The sequence below is a fragment of the Leptonotus elevatus genome, chromosome 21 (assembly GCF_054856555.1).
Source record: "Leptonotus elevatus isolate MCC_2025b chromosome 21, RoL_Lele_1.0, whole genome shotgun sequence".
In the NCBI taxonomy this organism is placed as follows: domain Eukaryota; kingdom Metazoa; phylum Chordata; class Actinopteri; order Syngnathiformes; family Syngnathidae; genus Leptonotus; species Leptonotus elevatus.
The window spans coordinates 9,864,022-9,877,121 of NC_141259.1; the positions used below are offsets into that span (position 1 = coordinate 9,864,022).

The window sequence follows — 13,100 nt, forward strand, 5'->3', positions numbered from 1 at the left end:
AAAACTCCAGTGAGGAAAACAAAAACTTACAGAGATATATTTAGATGTGTTTTAAACATTGTATGAAAATTATATTATAAAGACAAACAAGTGGACAAAAGAAATCAAAACAGTTTGGTTGTCTCATTTTCATGTAAAAATGTGAGTCGACTGCTCCATATTTCTTTAATAAATTGTGACTTTTACTAAATCAAATACTCAAAAAATAAACAAAACAGGACATACATAAGCAGTCAATTTGGTAAGCCAACATGTACAAAATAAGACACAAAGTAAACGAACCACAAATTGTTCTCATCTTTATTTTGTTTTTTTACTTTAGACAGAGCCATGCTGTTCTGCCACATTATATTCATTTCATTTTTCACATCTTAATTGCAACATTTTTCGTCTTGCAGTCCTGAAAATTCAACAAAGTGTGGAAAGACTTTTAGATCTCCATATGTTGGAGGAAAACAAGACATATACAATTTAATTTTTATAAGTAACATATAACCAATGTTGGAATGAAAACATTCAGTTATGACAAACATGACAATAATAATAATAGATAGGTAGATACACACATACATACAATAATAGGAGCCAGGTGAGGTTTCCCTGTTTAGGTTCATTAGAATTAATTGAAAACATGAGGACAATAAAGCCCAAATTTTGGGATAAGTCCTAATATTAGAAGACCAAAGTCATAAAATGGGATTTTTTTTTTTACATTCACTCTATAATTATGATTTTATTCCCATAAGTTTACAACTTTTGACTGAATTCTCTAATAATGCGACTTCATTCTCACACATTTTAAAAAAACGAATTTTACTTTATTCTCCTCGCTGTGGCAATAATACTCCTTTGTACCCTGAATTAAACCGCCTTGCACAGTAATACTGGTAAAGACTGGGACGTGTGTGCTGTACAGGCAGTCAGTTAGATAATACAAATAGATACAGAAACACAAATGGATAAAAATCACTTCATCACTATCATCATGCACAAAAATAACATCTATTTAAAAACATGGCACACATGATATCGCAAACATTTCCATATATTTATCAAATATAGAGAACTTTCTTAACAAAAAAAAAAGAAGATATTGCATTAGTAATAATACTTCATAAGACACTATTATGCAAGGCATACAGTGGAAATCTTTACCCCGAGAGGAGTATAGGTAGCAAGAAGCTGATTGTCTTATTAGATGGCTTCTAGTTTATACTGTAAATGTACAAAGAGATGAAATCCCTTTTAATACTTTAAACTTAAGAGCTACTGGCCTCACACAAAAAAAAAGAGGATGATGCAGGGTATTTTTTTTTTGTTATCAGGAAACCATCTCTAGCACAAATGAGGAAAAATACAATTCACCAGTCATGATCGCAATGTATGACGTCATCCGTAGAGGATGACATATTACGTCATCCGTACAGGATGACATCATACATTGTTTTGTTTTCATTTCTCAAATCTTCATATCCACACACAAATCGTCCCAAGCCATCTCATGTCATCATCCCGCACACAAAGTCCTTATGTTTCGACTTTCAGTTCCTATCGGTCTGGGTGAGCAAAAATAATCATCGAATTTCTTGAAATTAAAGCAATTCAAGCAAAATTTAGCACACTACCTGAGTCGGTCTCAATTAAATTGTGGTCCAAACAAATACAACTGGAAGATCAGCGTTAATGCACATGGAAACAGGAACCTAAAATGAGCCATCCTTTTGTTTTGTGGTTAGAAAATGGCTAACCAGATGGCACAAAACTAATACTGTATACGCCAACAAAATGTGTCATTTTTGGAATTCAGAATTAGGTGCGCCAAAATCAACTCATGCCTGTAAACCAGATTTCTCAAACGTCACAGGGGCCCTAAAAAAACTAACATCTGTAACCTTAAGTCATCGAAGGGATGTGCAAAGCTGTCGTTGTGACACTTACAACTAAGGTTGTAAAATTACAGAATATTTAAATTAGGGATAGACCGATTAGCGGCCGGGCCGATTATGACGAATATCGGTATCGGCCTTTTTAAAGAATTTAACGGCCGATAAAAGATCTATTTAAAACTGTGTTTACCTCAGGGAGCTACATTTTCAGTTTTCAGTCCCTGGGATCGCTCTGCACCTTTTGTGATTGTTTGAAATTATAACAAAGATAAATAAAATAAAATAAACATTTCAAAAAATAAAAAAATTGGGAAACTTTATTTACCGGAGAAATTAATACAGAGCTATTTATTTAAGTTTTAATTTAAGTTTTTAAAGATGTGCTGAAGACCCTGAACTTTTTGTTAGAATTTTAAAACAAATATGTGTATTTTGTAATTAAAAAAGTAAAACAAATCTGAAAAGTTGTTCAAGAAACTCAAATTAAGAACTGGAATTATTAATTTTTTTTTTTCACACAAATATTTGTTTCCCTTTTACTGAAAATGAATATTGGGTCCAAATATCGGTCATCGGCCTCCTTTGCTACTAATTATCGGTATCGACCTTGAAAAAACATATCAGTCTATCTCTAATTTCAATGTTGTACATTTCCCATGCAGTCGTATTGGAATGAAATCCAATTTACGAGAACACATTTGAGTAAATATTTTGCGAAACTACGGCGAACCGCATCTCAAAAGGGACATTTTCAAATGGGGTGTACTCACTTTTGTTGCGAGCACAAAAACATACCTAAAAAAATTGCATAAAAATAGGTAGGCACATATTGTCCGTCCCCCGACGTTAATTTACACTCCCATCTTTACAGATGGGGTTATTTGTGATCCACACAATCTCTTAGATTATCTTTGGTAATGAAAACGCGTGAAGCAAATTACCACCGTAATATTGATCCATCCCTTTTCAATGCTGCGTGAAAGTGGAGCTAGTCTAACAAAGGCACCTCGAACACTGCTGAGGCTTGTGATCCAAACGAGGTATACCTCACATTTTGATTGATAGCTGGTACTACACTCCGGACGTATCAACAGCAACCAAGCTGACGTGTGTATGAGCATTAAAGAGAACACGCACTGACGCAAAAACATACCTAATACAATTCCGACCAAACGAATGTCAGAGAAGAGCTTGCTGCTGGGATTGAACACTGATCATTTGAAGCCAGATGCTTCACAAACATCTCACAAACTCGCACACGCTCTCAACGCGCTCCAATGCACTGAAATAAAGTGAGCAACTCATCTGCTCATAATACTGTATGTACAAAGCTTTTCAAATTAAAAGCCTTTCCACCTTGATTGTTTTACACGCCGGCGAGATTGTCCGAAGGCTTTCTTCTGGCCACGGGAATGATAAACGTATTGGGTATTTACAGCTGTTGGGGGCTCAAGGCTGCGGCCGCAAAGAGACCCAGGAGAAAGCACAGGGCGGGGCGCAGGGGCGATAGTCGAGCTCCCCCGGAGGAGGTGACGGAGGACGTCTTGGTCTCGGAGGCAACGAGAGCGGAGAGGGGAACGTGGGAGACGAGCGTCGGACTGGCGTAGTTGATGAGGGAATCGATCTTCTCGGCTTCCTTGCTGCAGGCTTCAATCTGGAAAATAGAGACAGCCCAATTATGCTTCCCTGTGACTTTTACAGTTAACCCTATAAAGCGTGAAATATATGAAAAAATATATATGAGAAAAAAAATGCTGATTCTGAATATTTATTGGTCCTTTTGAACAACAAAACAATTTTTTATTTATTTATCAACTTCCACAATGATTTGTGTCATATTTGATACACAATGCTTTCAATTCGTACATTTATAACGGTCAAAAATAGAATAATAAACAGACCACACTACATCTGTAAATACTGGCTCGAGGACCCCCCCTTAGGGCCGCTTAGTAGTCTAACAATATGCCCAATGTAAAATACACACAACTCAGCACTGAACTAAAGCTAGCATTAACATAGCATTTATCATCCGCTGATGCCATCATAGCACAACAAAAAAGGTAAGGTATTTTTTATTGTTGAAATACTGTACTTTACTATAAATGTAAAAAACATAAATATAAATTAAAATGGGAATTTTCTGTTTTTAGAGCTTGGGAACGGATTAATTGCATTTACATTGTTTCCTATGGGAATTTTTTTTCCGGAGGTTGAACAATTCGGACTTTGAACACTTCGCAGGAACTAATTATGTTCACACTCGAGAGTTACCACTGTGTTAGTATTTAAAAAAATCAGAAAGAACATTTCCCACTATTAAAAGTAAAAGTGTCTCTTCTTTCTCTTTTTTCCTTTCGCTTGCAAGGTTCAGCTGGGTGATACTACCCTCTAATGGATCTTCCATGAAATGCATGTGTCAGATCATACACGTCAGGGTTTTAATGGGAAAAAAAATATTATACTCATGAAATAGACGGCTCAAAATGTCTTGTATTAAATATGATACATTTGGCTTTATAGGGTTAACCTGCTGATGACCTTATAATAAAATGAGTATATTAACCCAGTGGTGTGTGTGTGTTACCTGCAGAGGCGTTGGATGCTGATCCACAGCAGCAATGAGGATCACCAGCTCGTGGTCAATACTGAGGTAGCCAAAGACGTCACACTGTGGGACGGACACGTGAAGTCGCAGGATTTGGAGGACATCGTGGACTGACACCGGCTGGTTCTTATTTAGCTGTAAAAACGAATATGAAGTCAAACAACAAAAATCTGAGGATTATTGACGACCTGTCCCAATGGAGTTTTTAATTTTGTTCACTGCCATAAATTCATTAAAAAAAATTATATATATATATATATATATATATATATATATATATATATATATAATTAAAAATTAGGGGCAAGAGGCGATTAATTTTTTTAATCGTAATTAATCACATGACTTCACTAGTCAACTTGCGATTAATCGCAAATTTCATATCAGTTCTAGATGTACAACAAAAAAATTCTAGGTTTTCCTACTCTTGTTAACAAAATTGGGAAAAAGTGTTAAACTAATAAAAATAGTTCAAATAAAATGTTGACGTTTATAGCCGTCAATGGCAGTGAATGAGTTAATTTCACATAGCTGCCACAAGATGGTAGCAAAGTATTTAAAGCAACTAAACCATGATTCCATAAAGATAGGAAATGGACCAAAAAAATGGAAGAAAAACTGGTGCATCCGAACCTTAGAGAAGGTGTTCATTTGTTGTTTGTTCCAGAGGACTTGCAGCATACTGGCACAAATTGGGCAGCAGGCTCCTGAAAATGACAAGTTAAGGCTCATTATGATGCATCCTCCAAACTCTTTTCATATACTGTACATAGTCATTATATTATGGCTTATCATTGGAGCCCCTGCTCATTCTTAAGCATTAAAAAAAAAAGGGTTTTACAATATACGAGTCAAATTTAGAGTCTGTTTGCTCTAATTAGTCATTTGTAGCTGTTGCTTAAACATTTAAATGACTGTAACATCGATGTATGCTAATTTCCATTTGTCTGTATTGTTTTGCATTGTATGTTAGCATTAGAAATTTGATGGTTTGGTTGAAAATGTTGGTGTTTAAATATACCTAAAGAATATTTGACTCTCTTACTTTTATGTGTCAGTTTTACTAGTGTGGCAAACAGCTACATCAAAAAGGGAGTTATGATACATTTGTCATATTTTAATACGTTAAAATTAGTGCTGTCAAACGATAATTCTTTAAAAACTGATTAATCGCATAATTTTCCGTAATTAATCGCGATTCACTCTCAGCCATTTTCACTGAAGGTTGTTTTACTGGATTTTGACTGATTTTGCAAGGCCCACAGAGTATTGTGTTCTATTGCTATGAAAACATGGAACCTACCAAAAGAAAGATAAGAGTCTCTTCTTTCATCAGAAAAAAAAAGTAGATTTATATCCGTTTCCATTTTGCAGCAAGAATATAGCTAAGTTTCATCATTATCTGTTAAAAACTGGGGAGAGAGCTTTTTGCAACATGGACCTGGTTGATCTCTTATTTTCTGCTGCCACCTGCTGGCCGTTATTGTAATAACAACCATTGCTTCAAGCGTTCTCTTCAGTTATGAGGCTGCATCAAAGCTTTCTGTATGCTCTAGCATAAAAACATATAAATATGTCTTTGGGAACATGGTAATATTTAAAATAGAACGTATTTATACGTTTTTGGGCACCAATGTGTTATTTCATTTTAATTTAATTGTCTTTTTTTCTGCTTCTACTTTTTTCTTCAAAGCTGGTAACAGATATTTATATATGGACTGTAATCAATCTTTATTTACACTCATTTAGAATAAAGTCTCCCTTTGACGTCTTTCAATAAAATCTTACTTTATGAAAAAGTTGAAAAACTCACCTGGGGGCGTGATAGGCTGGCAGCCCGGAGGCGACAGACGCGGACAGGAAATTAGACTGCAGGCAGAGTCAGCTGCCGTTCCAGACATGGCTCCCACGGCTTGACAGTGTCCCTCGTAGTCGAGAGCCACGCGGTCTGAGTAGGCCTCACACACCGTATTATACGTCTCGCCGTTGTGGCCACAAACTTGCTGCCGATGCTTGCAGGCTTCCTACAAAAAAATAACTCTAATTAACTCACTGGCTGTAACATTACATACTACCTATCTAAAACAAAAACTAATTAACTCATTTCATTCACTCCCAGACATTTTTAGTGAAGCAACCCCCTTCGCTCCCGGCTGTTTTAATGGATTTTGACTGATTTTGCAAGGCAATTGCTATAAAAACATGGAAATTACCAAAATAAATATTTGAGTGTCTTCTTTCATCACGAAAAAAGTATATTTCTATCTGTTTCCGTTTTGCAGCAATTAGCATTAGAATATAGCTAATATAGCCCTGGTTGATCTCTTACACTCTGATGCCACCTGCTGGCCATTTTTGTAATAACTACCATTGTTTTAAGTGACCTCTTCAGCTCAGAAGCTTTCTGTATGCTCTTCCATAAAAAAAAACATTAAAAAAAAAAATTCTTTTTTGGGATTAAAAATAAAAATAAAAGTATTAAAAACGCATTTATAGGTTTTTGGGTTTGAATGTGATTCTTCCCTCACCTGACAGTGGCCCATATAGGCAAGTGTTTTCCCAGCTTGTTGTAGCTGGCACAGACTGGTGTGAATGAGACCGTCAGTATCGCAGACTGGCTCCACACTGTTCTTGTCACAGGCCAACTGCCGGCCGACGCATTCGTACTGCAGGCAGTCCGACAAGTCGCTCAGGCAAACTTGATATTTTGGGATGCACCTAGAAACACAGTTTAATTTGATTTCAGGGATGCCAAGATTCACGTCGAGTTCTTTCAAGTAGGAACCAGCAGCTAATTTATGAGCAAGAGGTGTTTTTGTGTGTGTAGTGTTTACACTCAGTAAAAGAAAACTGCTTAGACCAGCGCATGTTTGTGAGTTTCTTCAATCAAATCCATCCAATCACGCAGTGATGACTGCATGCATGTTCCTTTGATCGCCGTGCCAGGAAAAAGAGTTTAAGGATTTTTTTTTTCCTGGGGGGATCACAGACATCATGGAGTGTGAATGAAAGTGGTAAACCGGCATGAGGGTGTGTGAATTTGTATGAAGAATGTTTTCCAGACCACATCGATGGTTAAAGTGAAAATCCTCAAGCTTTGAGCAGTGTGGACATCATAACTTTCTTTCATTGTTTTCTTTGTTGGACTTTTTGTAATGTTTTCAAAAAAATTGTAGTGCTAGCCTTTGTTTGCCTAAAAAAAAATAATAATAATAAAAATAAATTATAATAATAATAACAATAATAATAATAATAATAATACAAATTTTTCTTATACTTATATCGGTCTGAATTGAGAGGAAAATTATAAAAAAAAAACAGAAAAAAAAATATTCCGAAAAACAGAGCTGGTGTTCTATTTTTCAGAGTATTTTTTATTTTTATTTTACCTCTGAACTCCAAGTGACAAGCAGACTCGCTAATAGCGGAAGCGGACACTTTCCCGCATACCTCCTAATGCAATAAGATGGCCATATTTACTCAATGGCTCTCAATAAAGGAATGAATGTGTATACTGTATTGTGGTTTGTTCTTTCATCTCTGAGGGAAAGCTCCTTAAAAAAAAAATCTGAATTTTTTTTTTCCTTCTGAAAAACAGAAAAATAATTGTTTTATAAAACAGGGAAAAATTACTCAGAAAAACAGAAAAAAACATTTAGAAAAACCGGAAAATAATTTTTTAAACAGAAAAAAAATAGGGAAGAAAAATATTCTATAAAAGAGAAAAAAAAACAAAGTTCCTTCCAAAAATTAGTCAGAAAAACAGGACTATTTTTTTTTCAAGTGAATGCAATACGCTTCTGTACAAAACATCCCTAAAACAAAATATAATAAAAAGTGAACTTTAGAAAGGAATGACTTGCGTCAAATCTGCTGCAGGCCTTGCCCACATGAAACTCGAAAAATATTGAGCGGAAAATGCCATAGATGTCTTAATAATAGGTTTGTCCAGAACTGTGAGGTTTCCTCTATTTGTCAATGTCATGACTTGCTGAGTTTAAGCTCAGAATAGACATCAGCTGTACCAACCTCTGGTTTCTCTGGCAAGGTTTACTGGCGCAGGGATTAGTGAAACGGCACTGGCCAAACACAAACTGATGGTCCATGAAACCCATACAGCGAGCCACACAGGCACTTGGATACGTGCGGCCGTTGGAAGCGCACACAGGGATGAAGTGGTCCGGACAGTTACATGGAAGACCTGAGGAAAGAAGCGAGTTAGCCTTGACTGGAAACTGTAGATTGACTAAATGCCATTATCAGAATACAAATAGACAGTATATGTGAACATAGTTTAGCAGTTAGCTAGCTGCCTTTTGCTGCCTCCAGTTAGCATGTTCTCCTTTTCCAAAAACACGTTAGCTTAATGGTTGTTTGGCTATATGTACCCTGAATATGGCTAGCGCTTTCGAAAGTGGATTGGGTCACAAGAATGGATAAGTCTAAGGTTTGTTGAGGTTACTCGCATTCTAAATTTATGCATCGGAAAAATGTTATCATAGCTGTCTGAATAGATAATTTCAAGCTAGGCTTGGTTTGTTTTCCCAGATGCAAGTGTATTTACAGAATTGAGGGATAACCATTGACCACAACAGAAGGCAAACATTTTGTTTAGTATTTTTAGCTGAGCTAGGACAAAATATCAGCATTATGATACGTCAGTACTGTCTGTCATTCAAGTATGTTGAGTTTGACTTTTTAAAGGGGAAGTTTTTTTAAAATAATATGTTCTATGCCGCCCCACTAGTCTATATATTGTGGTTAATATTGCGTTCGTTATATGGAATATGAGTTAAGCAGCAAAATCCAGCCGTTTTTTAATCCATTTCGCCACTTGTTGTCGACTAAAGATAACATCAATGTTGCTTAGGTAACAACCAATCACAGCGCAGCTTCGGAAAACAGGTGAGCTGTGATTGGTCGTTGCCTGATCTCTGAGCAACATTGATGTCATCTTCAGTTGACAGCAAGTGGCAAAATGGCCGCCCCCTGGGATGGATAAAAACGGCTGGATTTTGCTCCATAACTAATATTCCCCAAATGTAATATTAATCAGAATGTCATGTTTCAAGTAGTGAGATCACATATAATTGTCAAGAAATGTTTAAGGCTGACTTTAAAACCGGATTACAAGTATGTTGGCCAAAAATGGACAAAAGGCAGCATGTTGGCAAAGCTTTTCAACATAAAAGTCTTGATGAGTTACTACATTTTAATTAAACTTATCTTCATCTGTTGCAGTGAGTGACAATTTGTAATCATGACTATCTTGTGTAGTCTACAATGAACTGAAAAAAAGACCTGATACCGATCTCATGTCAGTGCTCTGGACGCAAGAACTGGCTAGACATCAACCGAATTAGGTTTATGATTGTGCGGGATATCAGAGTACCTGATGTAAACCTACGCAAGCAAATGAAGAACAAACAAACTCCAGGGAGAAATCTTGCACACAGATTGAAACCTCAATATCTTGCTTGCTTTCTCTGTTGATTTAACTGGTATATAACAGCTTTAGTATATTATAAATTATACAGAGAAGGACGATGACAAACAGATGTAAAACATTATTTATGCTATGATAAACGTATGATTAAACATCCAGGCAACCCTCTCACACAAGCACATACCAGTAAAATGTAGGCGGTCGTCATCTGAGCTCTCAATGTTGAGACATTCTCTGTCAGAACAGATGGGGTGGCCAGCAAAGCAGAAGCAGGTGTCACAGTCTAGCCTATAAGATGCCCCGTGATCTGGTGAAGATAGAAAAACCGCATACAGACAACTTGAAAAATTGGAAGAGCGCATGATAAATGCTACAACGGTAAAAACAGTCAACCCAGATACAAGACAGGAAAGCAAACAACTTTCATTGAAAGCAAGCATAAAACAATGCCTGGCATATAATAACTAAATCCAAAAACGCTAACCATAAATGTGCCGCAGGCATTCTCTAAAAACAACAACTTGGTTTTACTATGACGGTAGCACGTTATTTTTTAGAGCATATAATAGAACAACTACCCGTAATCTGTCTCGATTCCCAACAACAAACACCCTTTGGTATCGGTTATTTCTGCTTTGGTATGTCTAGAATTCAGAATCCGGTGAGTGTGAATTTTGTGCTTCATTCTAAATGAGTTAAAAAAACAGGTAAATAAAATTACTAATAGCATGGTTGTTTAAAAAAAAAGCCTTTAAAAAATGTAAATAAAAGTTTCACTATAAATGGCTGTTTAAAAAAATAAACATCTTACTATGCATGGTCATTTACAACAACAACAAAAGACACTTTATTATATACACCGTCGTCAAAAAAAAAAACGCCTTGTATTTTTTGGTTTGTTTTTTAAATGACTTGGTCGTTTAAAAAAAAAAGTCGCCTTACAATGGTCATCTTTTTAAAAATGCTTTACATTTCTGTACATTTCAACAATTTCATAGTCATTTAAAAAAAGATACGCCTTACGTGGTCGTTTTTAAAAAATTAGCAAAAAAACACCGTACTATGGTCATTTTGAAAAAAGAACGGCCTACTATTTATACATGGTCGTTTTTTTTTTTTTTTTAAATAAATAAAAGCTTTACTACTATTCATGATCATTTACAAAAAAATTAAAAAATAAGCAGCCTTACCCAGTCATGTTTTTTTTTTTTAATGAAAAAACTAAACACCTGACTCAAGGAATTTGAGACGGTCAAAAGTCATCGCTGCATTGCTAATGTGAAGGATATGTGGTTTGTGTCAAATCTGGCCCCAAGCAATTGCCTACCTTGCCCCAGGCAAACAAATGATACAAAAAAAAAAAAAAAAGCACCCCCACAAAAGATCATTCAGCAGCACTTACTCATCTTCTGTCCTCCGACAATGCAAGCCTTGTTGGTGTCCACACAAGGCATCTCCACACAGTTCTCCAGGCGGCCGCTGGCACCACAAGTGCAGACCTCGTAGCAGCCGGCCGGGCCGGTGCGAGTCGGCACTTGCAAGCGAGCGTCCTGCTGCACCAGAAAGTCTGAAGCCTCGCCGAGTTTACATCCTGGAAACGGACAACAAACTCATCAATACGCCGTTCGGTTGAACGTGTTCAGCGTTGGCGTGAATGTGGTCCGACCTGGCACGCAGAGAAATGGCTGACAGTTGAGTTCATCAAGGCAGCCCTTCCTGTTGACCTGGCATAAGTGGTTACTCGGGCAAGGGTTAGGGTTGCATGGGTGGATGACCTCTTCAACGACATTGTTGCCCAGAGTACTTGGGGCTGATGGAGTAAACAAATTAGCTAATCATTGTTTGAATTCATTTCTTTTTGGGCATTTCAGATCATATCCACGATCCATAAACCTTTTAGACGATGGTTTGTTTGTCTTTTTTCTCTGTACTGTACATTTTTCACTCACTGAGGTATCTGTGGAGGGGAATGCAGCGTTCAGGGTCATCAATGGGTGACAGAATCTCACATATCCTCTCAGGAGTTTGTCCGTCGTGGAAACGTTTTCTGTCCCCACACTGGGTCAGGATTTCCACACAATCCGATCTGAACCCAACAAAAAATATGGTCACGTGAAAATGTAAAACGTACAGTAAATGTGTGTTGTAAAATTACAGAAGGATTTTTTTTTTAGACCGATGCAGATATATATATATATATAAAGTAAATTCAAAAAATGTCAATGGCTATCAATTATAAGCAGATTTTCACTATTCATGGCTCGATCTGTTCAGAGAATGACAGGTCCATAGAATAAACCTATCAACAAATTTCATTATAGATTCAGTATTTAAGAAGACAAGGTTATGGTATACTAGGATTATGTGTAATTAATAGTGAGACCAGTGTCACTTTTGTACTACTGCTGTAAATGGTTAGACTACATAAAGGTAAAAATAATGTAACGTGTTACTTTTCTATTATACAACATCAACATTGTATACACGCCACCGACGCATTTCAAAATTCCAATTCATTACAAAAACATATCTTCTTATTGTGGTCAACAGGCTTAAGATTTAAAGATTCACCCCTCGTAAAAAATCTATATTGACGTCTATAGACGTCAGTGGCAGTGAATGAGTTCATCTTACGGTACACCGCCTTAAAAAAAAGTTTGGACACAACATTTTAATACTATTTTAATAATAATAAAGCTGGCCGACTTACTTGCATATGACGCTCCCTCTCGACTTGCTATGACAGGGTTTGATCTGCAGAGAGCAAGCGACCGCCTTCCACATATCCGGCAGACACTTCCTGATGTCTAGCACCGGAATGTTCATATAAGGCATCTTGATTGTTCCATTGGACCACAGCTTGATATCATTCATAGCTCCCTGGTCTGACTGCATGTTACAGCTGCGAAACAGCTCTGTCGGCCTGTGGGGCAGAGATAATAGAAGGCGTCCGTCGGTCTCAACAGAGTGAGCTAATTGGCGCTTCAAAGCAGGAGTAGCTTCTATCTAGACATTTTGGGTGTGTTCCATCAAGCTTTGTTTATCTTGAGCAACTGTTTGCGCATTTGTGTGTTGACATACATCGTGAACTTAACTGAAAATAAATATACTCCAGTTTCCCGTTTAACCGGGGGATAGCAATCTTCTAATTTGGCAAGTA

The 13,100-nt window shown here is 36.8% G+C and overlaps 1 protein-coding gene across 1 annotated transcript in view; it reads right to left on the minus strand.

The window, feature by feature from the left end:
- Window positions 1-273: 273 nt before the first annotated feature.
- Window positions 274-13,100, minus strand: part of reck (reversion-inducing-cysteine-rich protein with kazal motifs) — a 28,322-nt gene continuing 15,495 nt past the window's right edge. Inside the window, exons 11-21 of the mRNA XM_086066495.1 lie at window positions 12,651-12,863; window positions 11,890-12,026; window positions 11,607-11,750; window positions 11,343-11,531; window positions 10,125-10,247; window positions 8,524-8,695; window positions 7,023-7,212; window positions 6,308-6,518; window positions 5,128-5,201; window positions 4,474-4,629; window positions 274-3,540 (exon numbers count right to left, since the gene is read on the minus strand). Of these exons, the coding sequence (XP_085922621.1) occupies window positions 3,319-3,540; window positions 4,474-4,629; window positions 5,128-5,201; window positions 6,308-6,518; window positions 7,023-7,212; window positions 8,524-8,695; window positions 10,125-10,247; window positions 11,343-11,531; window positions 11,607-11,750; window positions 11,890-12,026; window positions 12,651-12,863 (1,831 nt within the window). The 3' untranslated portion in view covers window positions 274-3,318. The remainder of the gene's footprint in view (window positions 3,541-4,473; window positions 4,630-5,127; window positions 5,202-6,307; window positions 6,519-7,022; window positions 7,213-8,523; window positions 8,696-10,124; window positions 10,248-11,342; window positions 11,532-11,606; window positions 11,751-11,889; window positions 12,027-12,650; window positions 12,864-13,100) is intronic.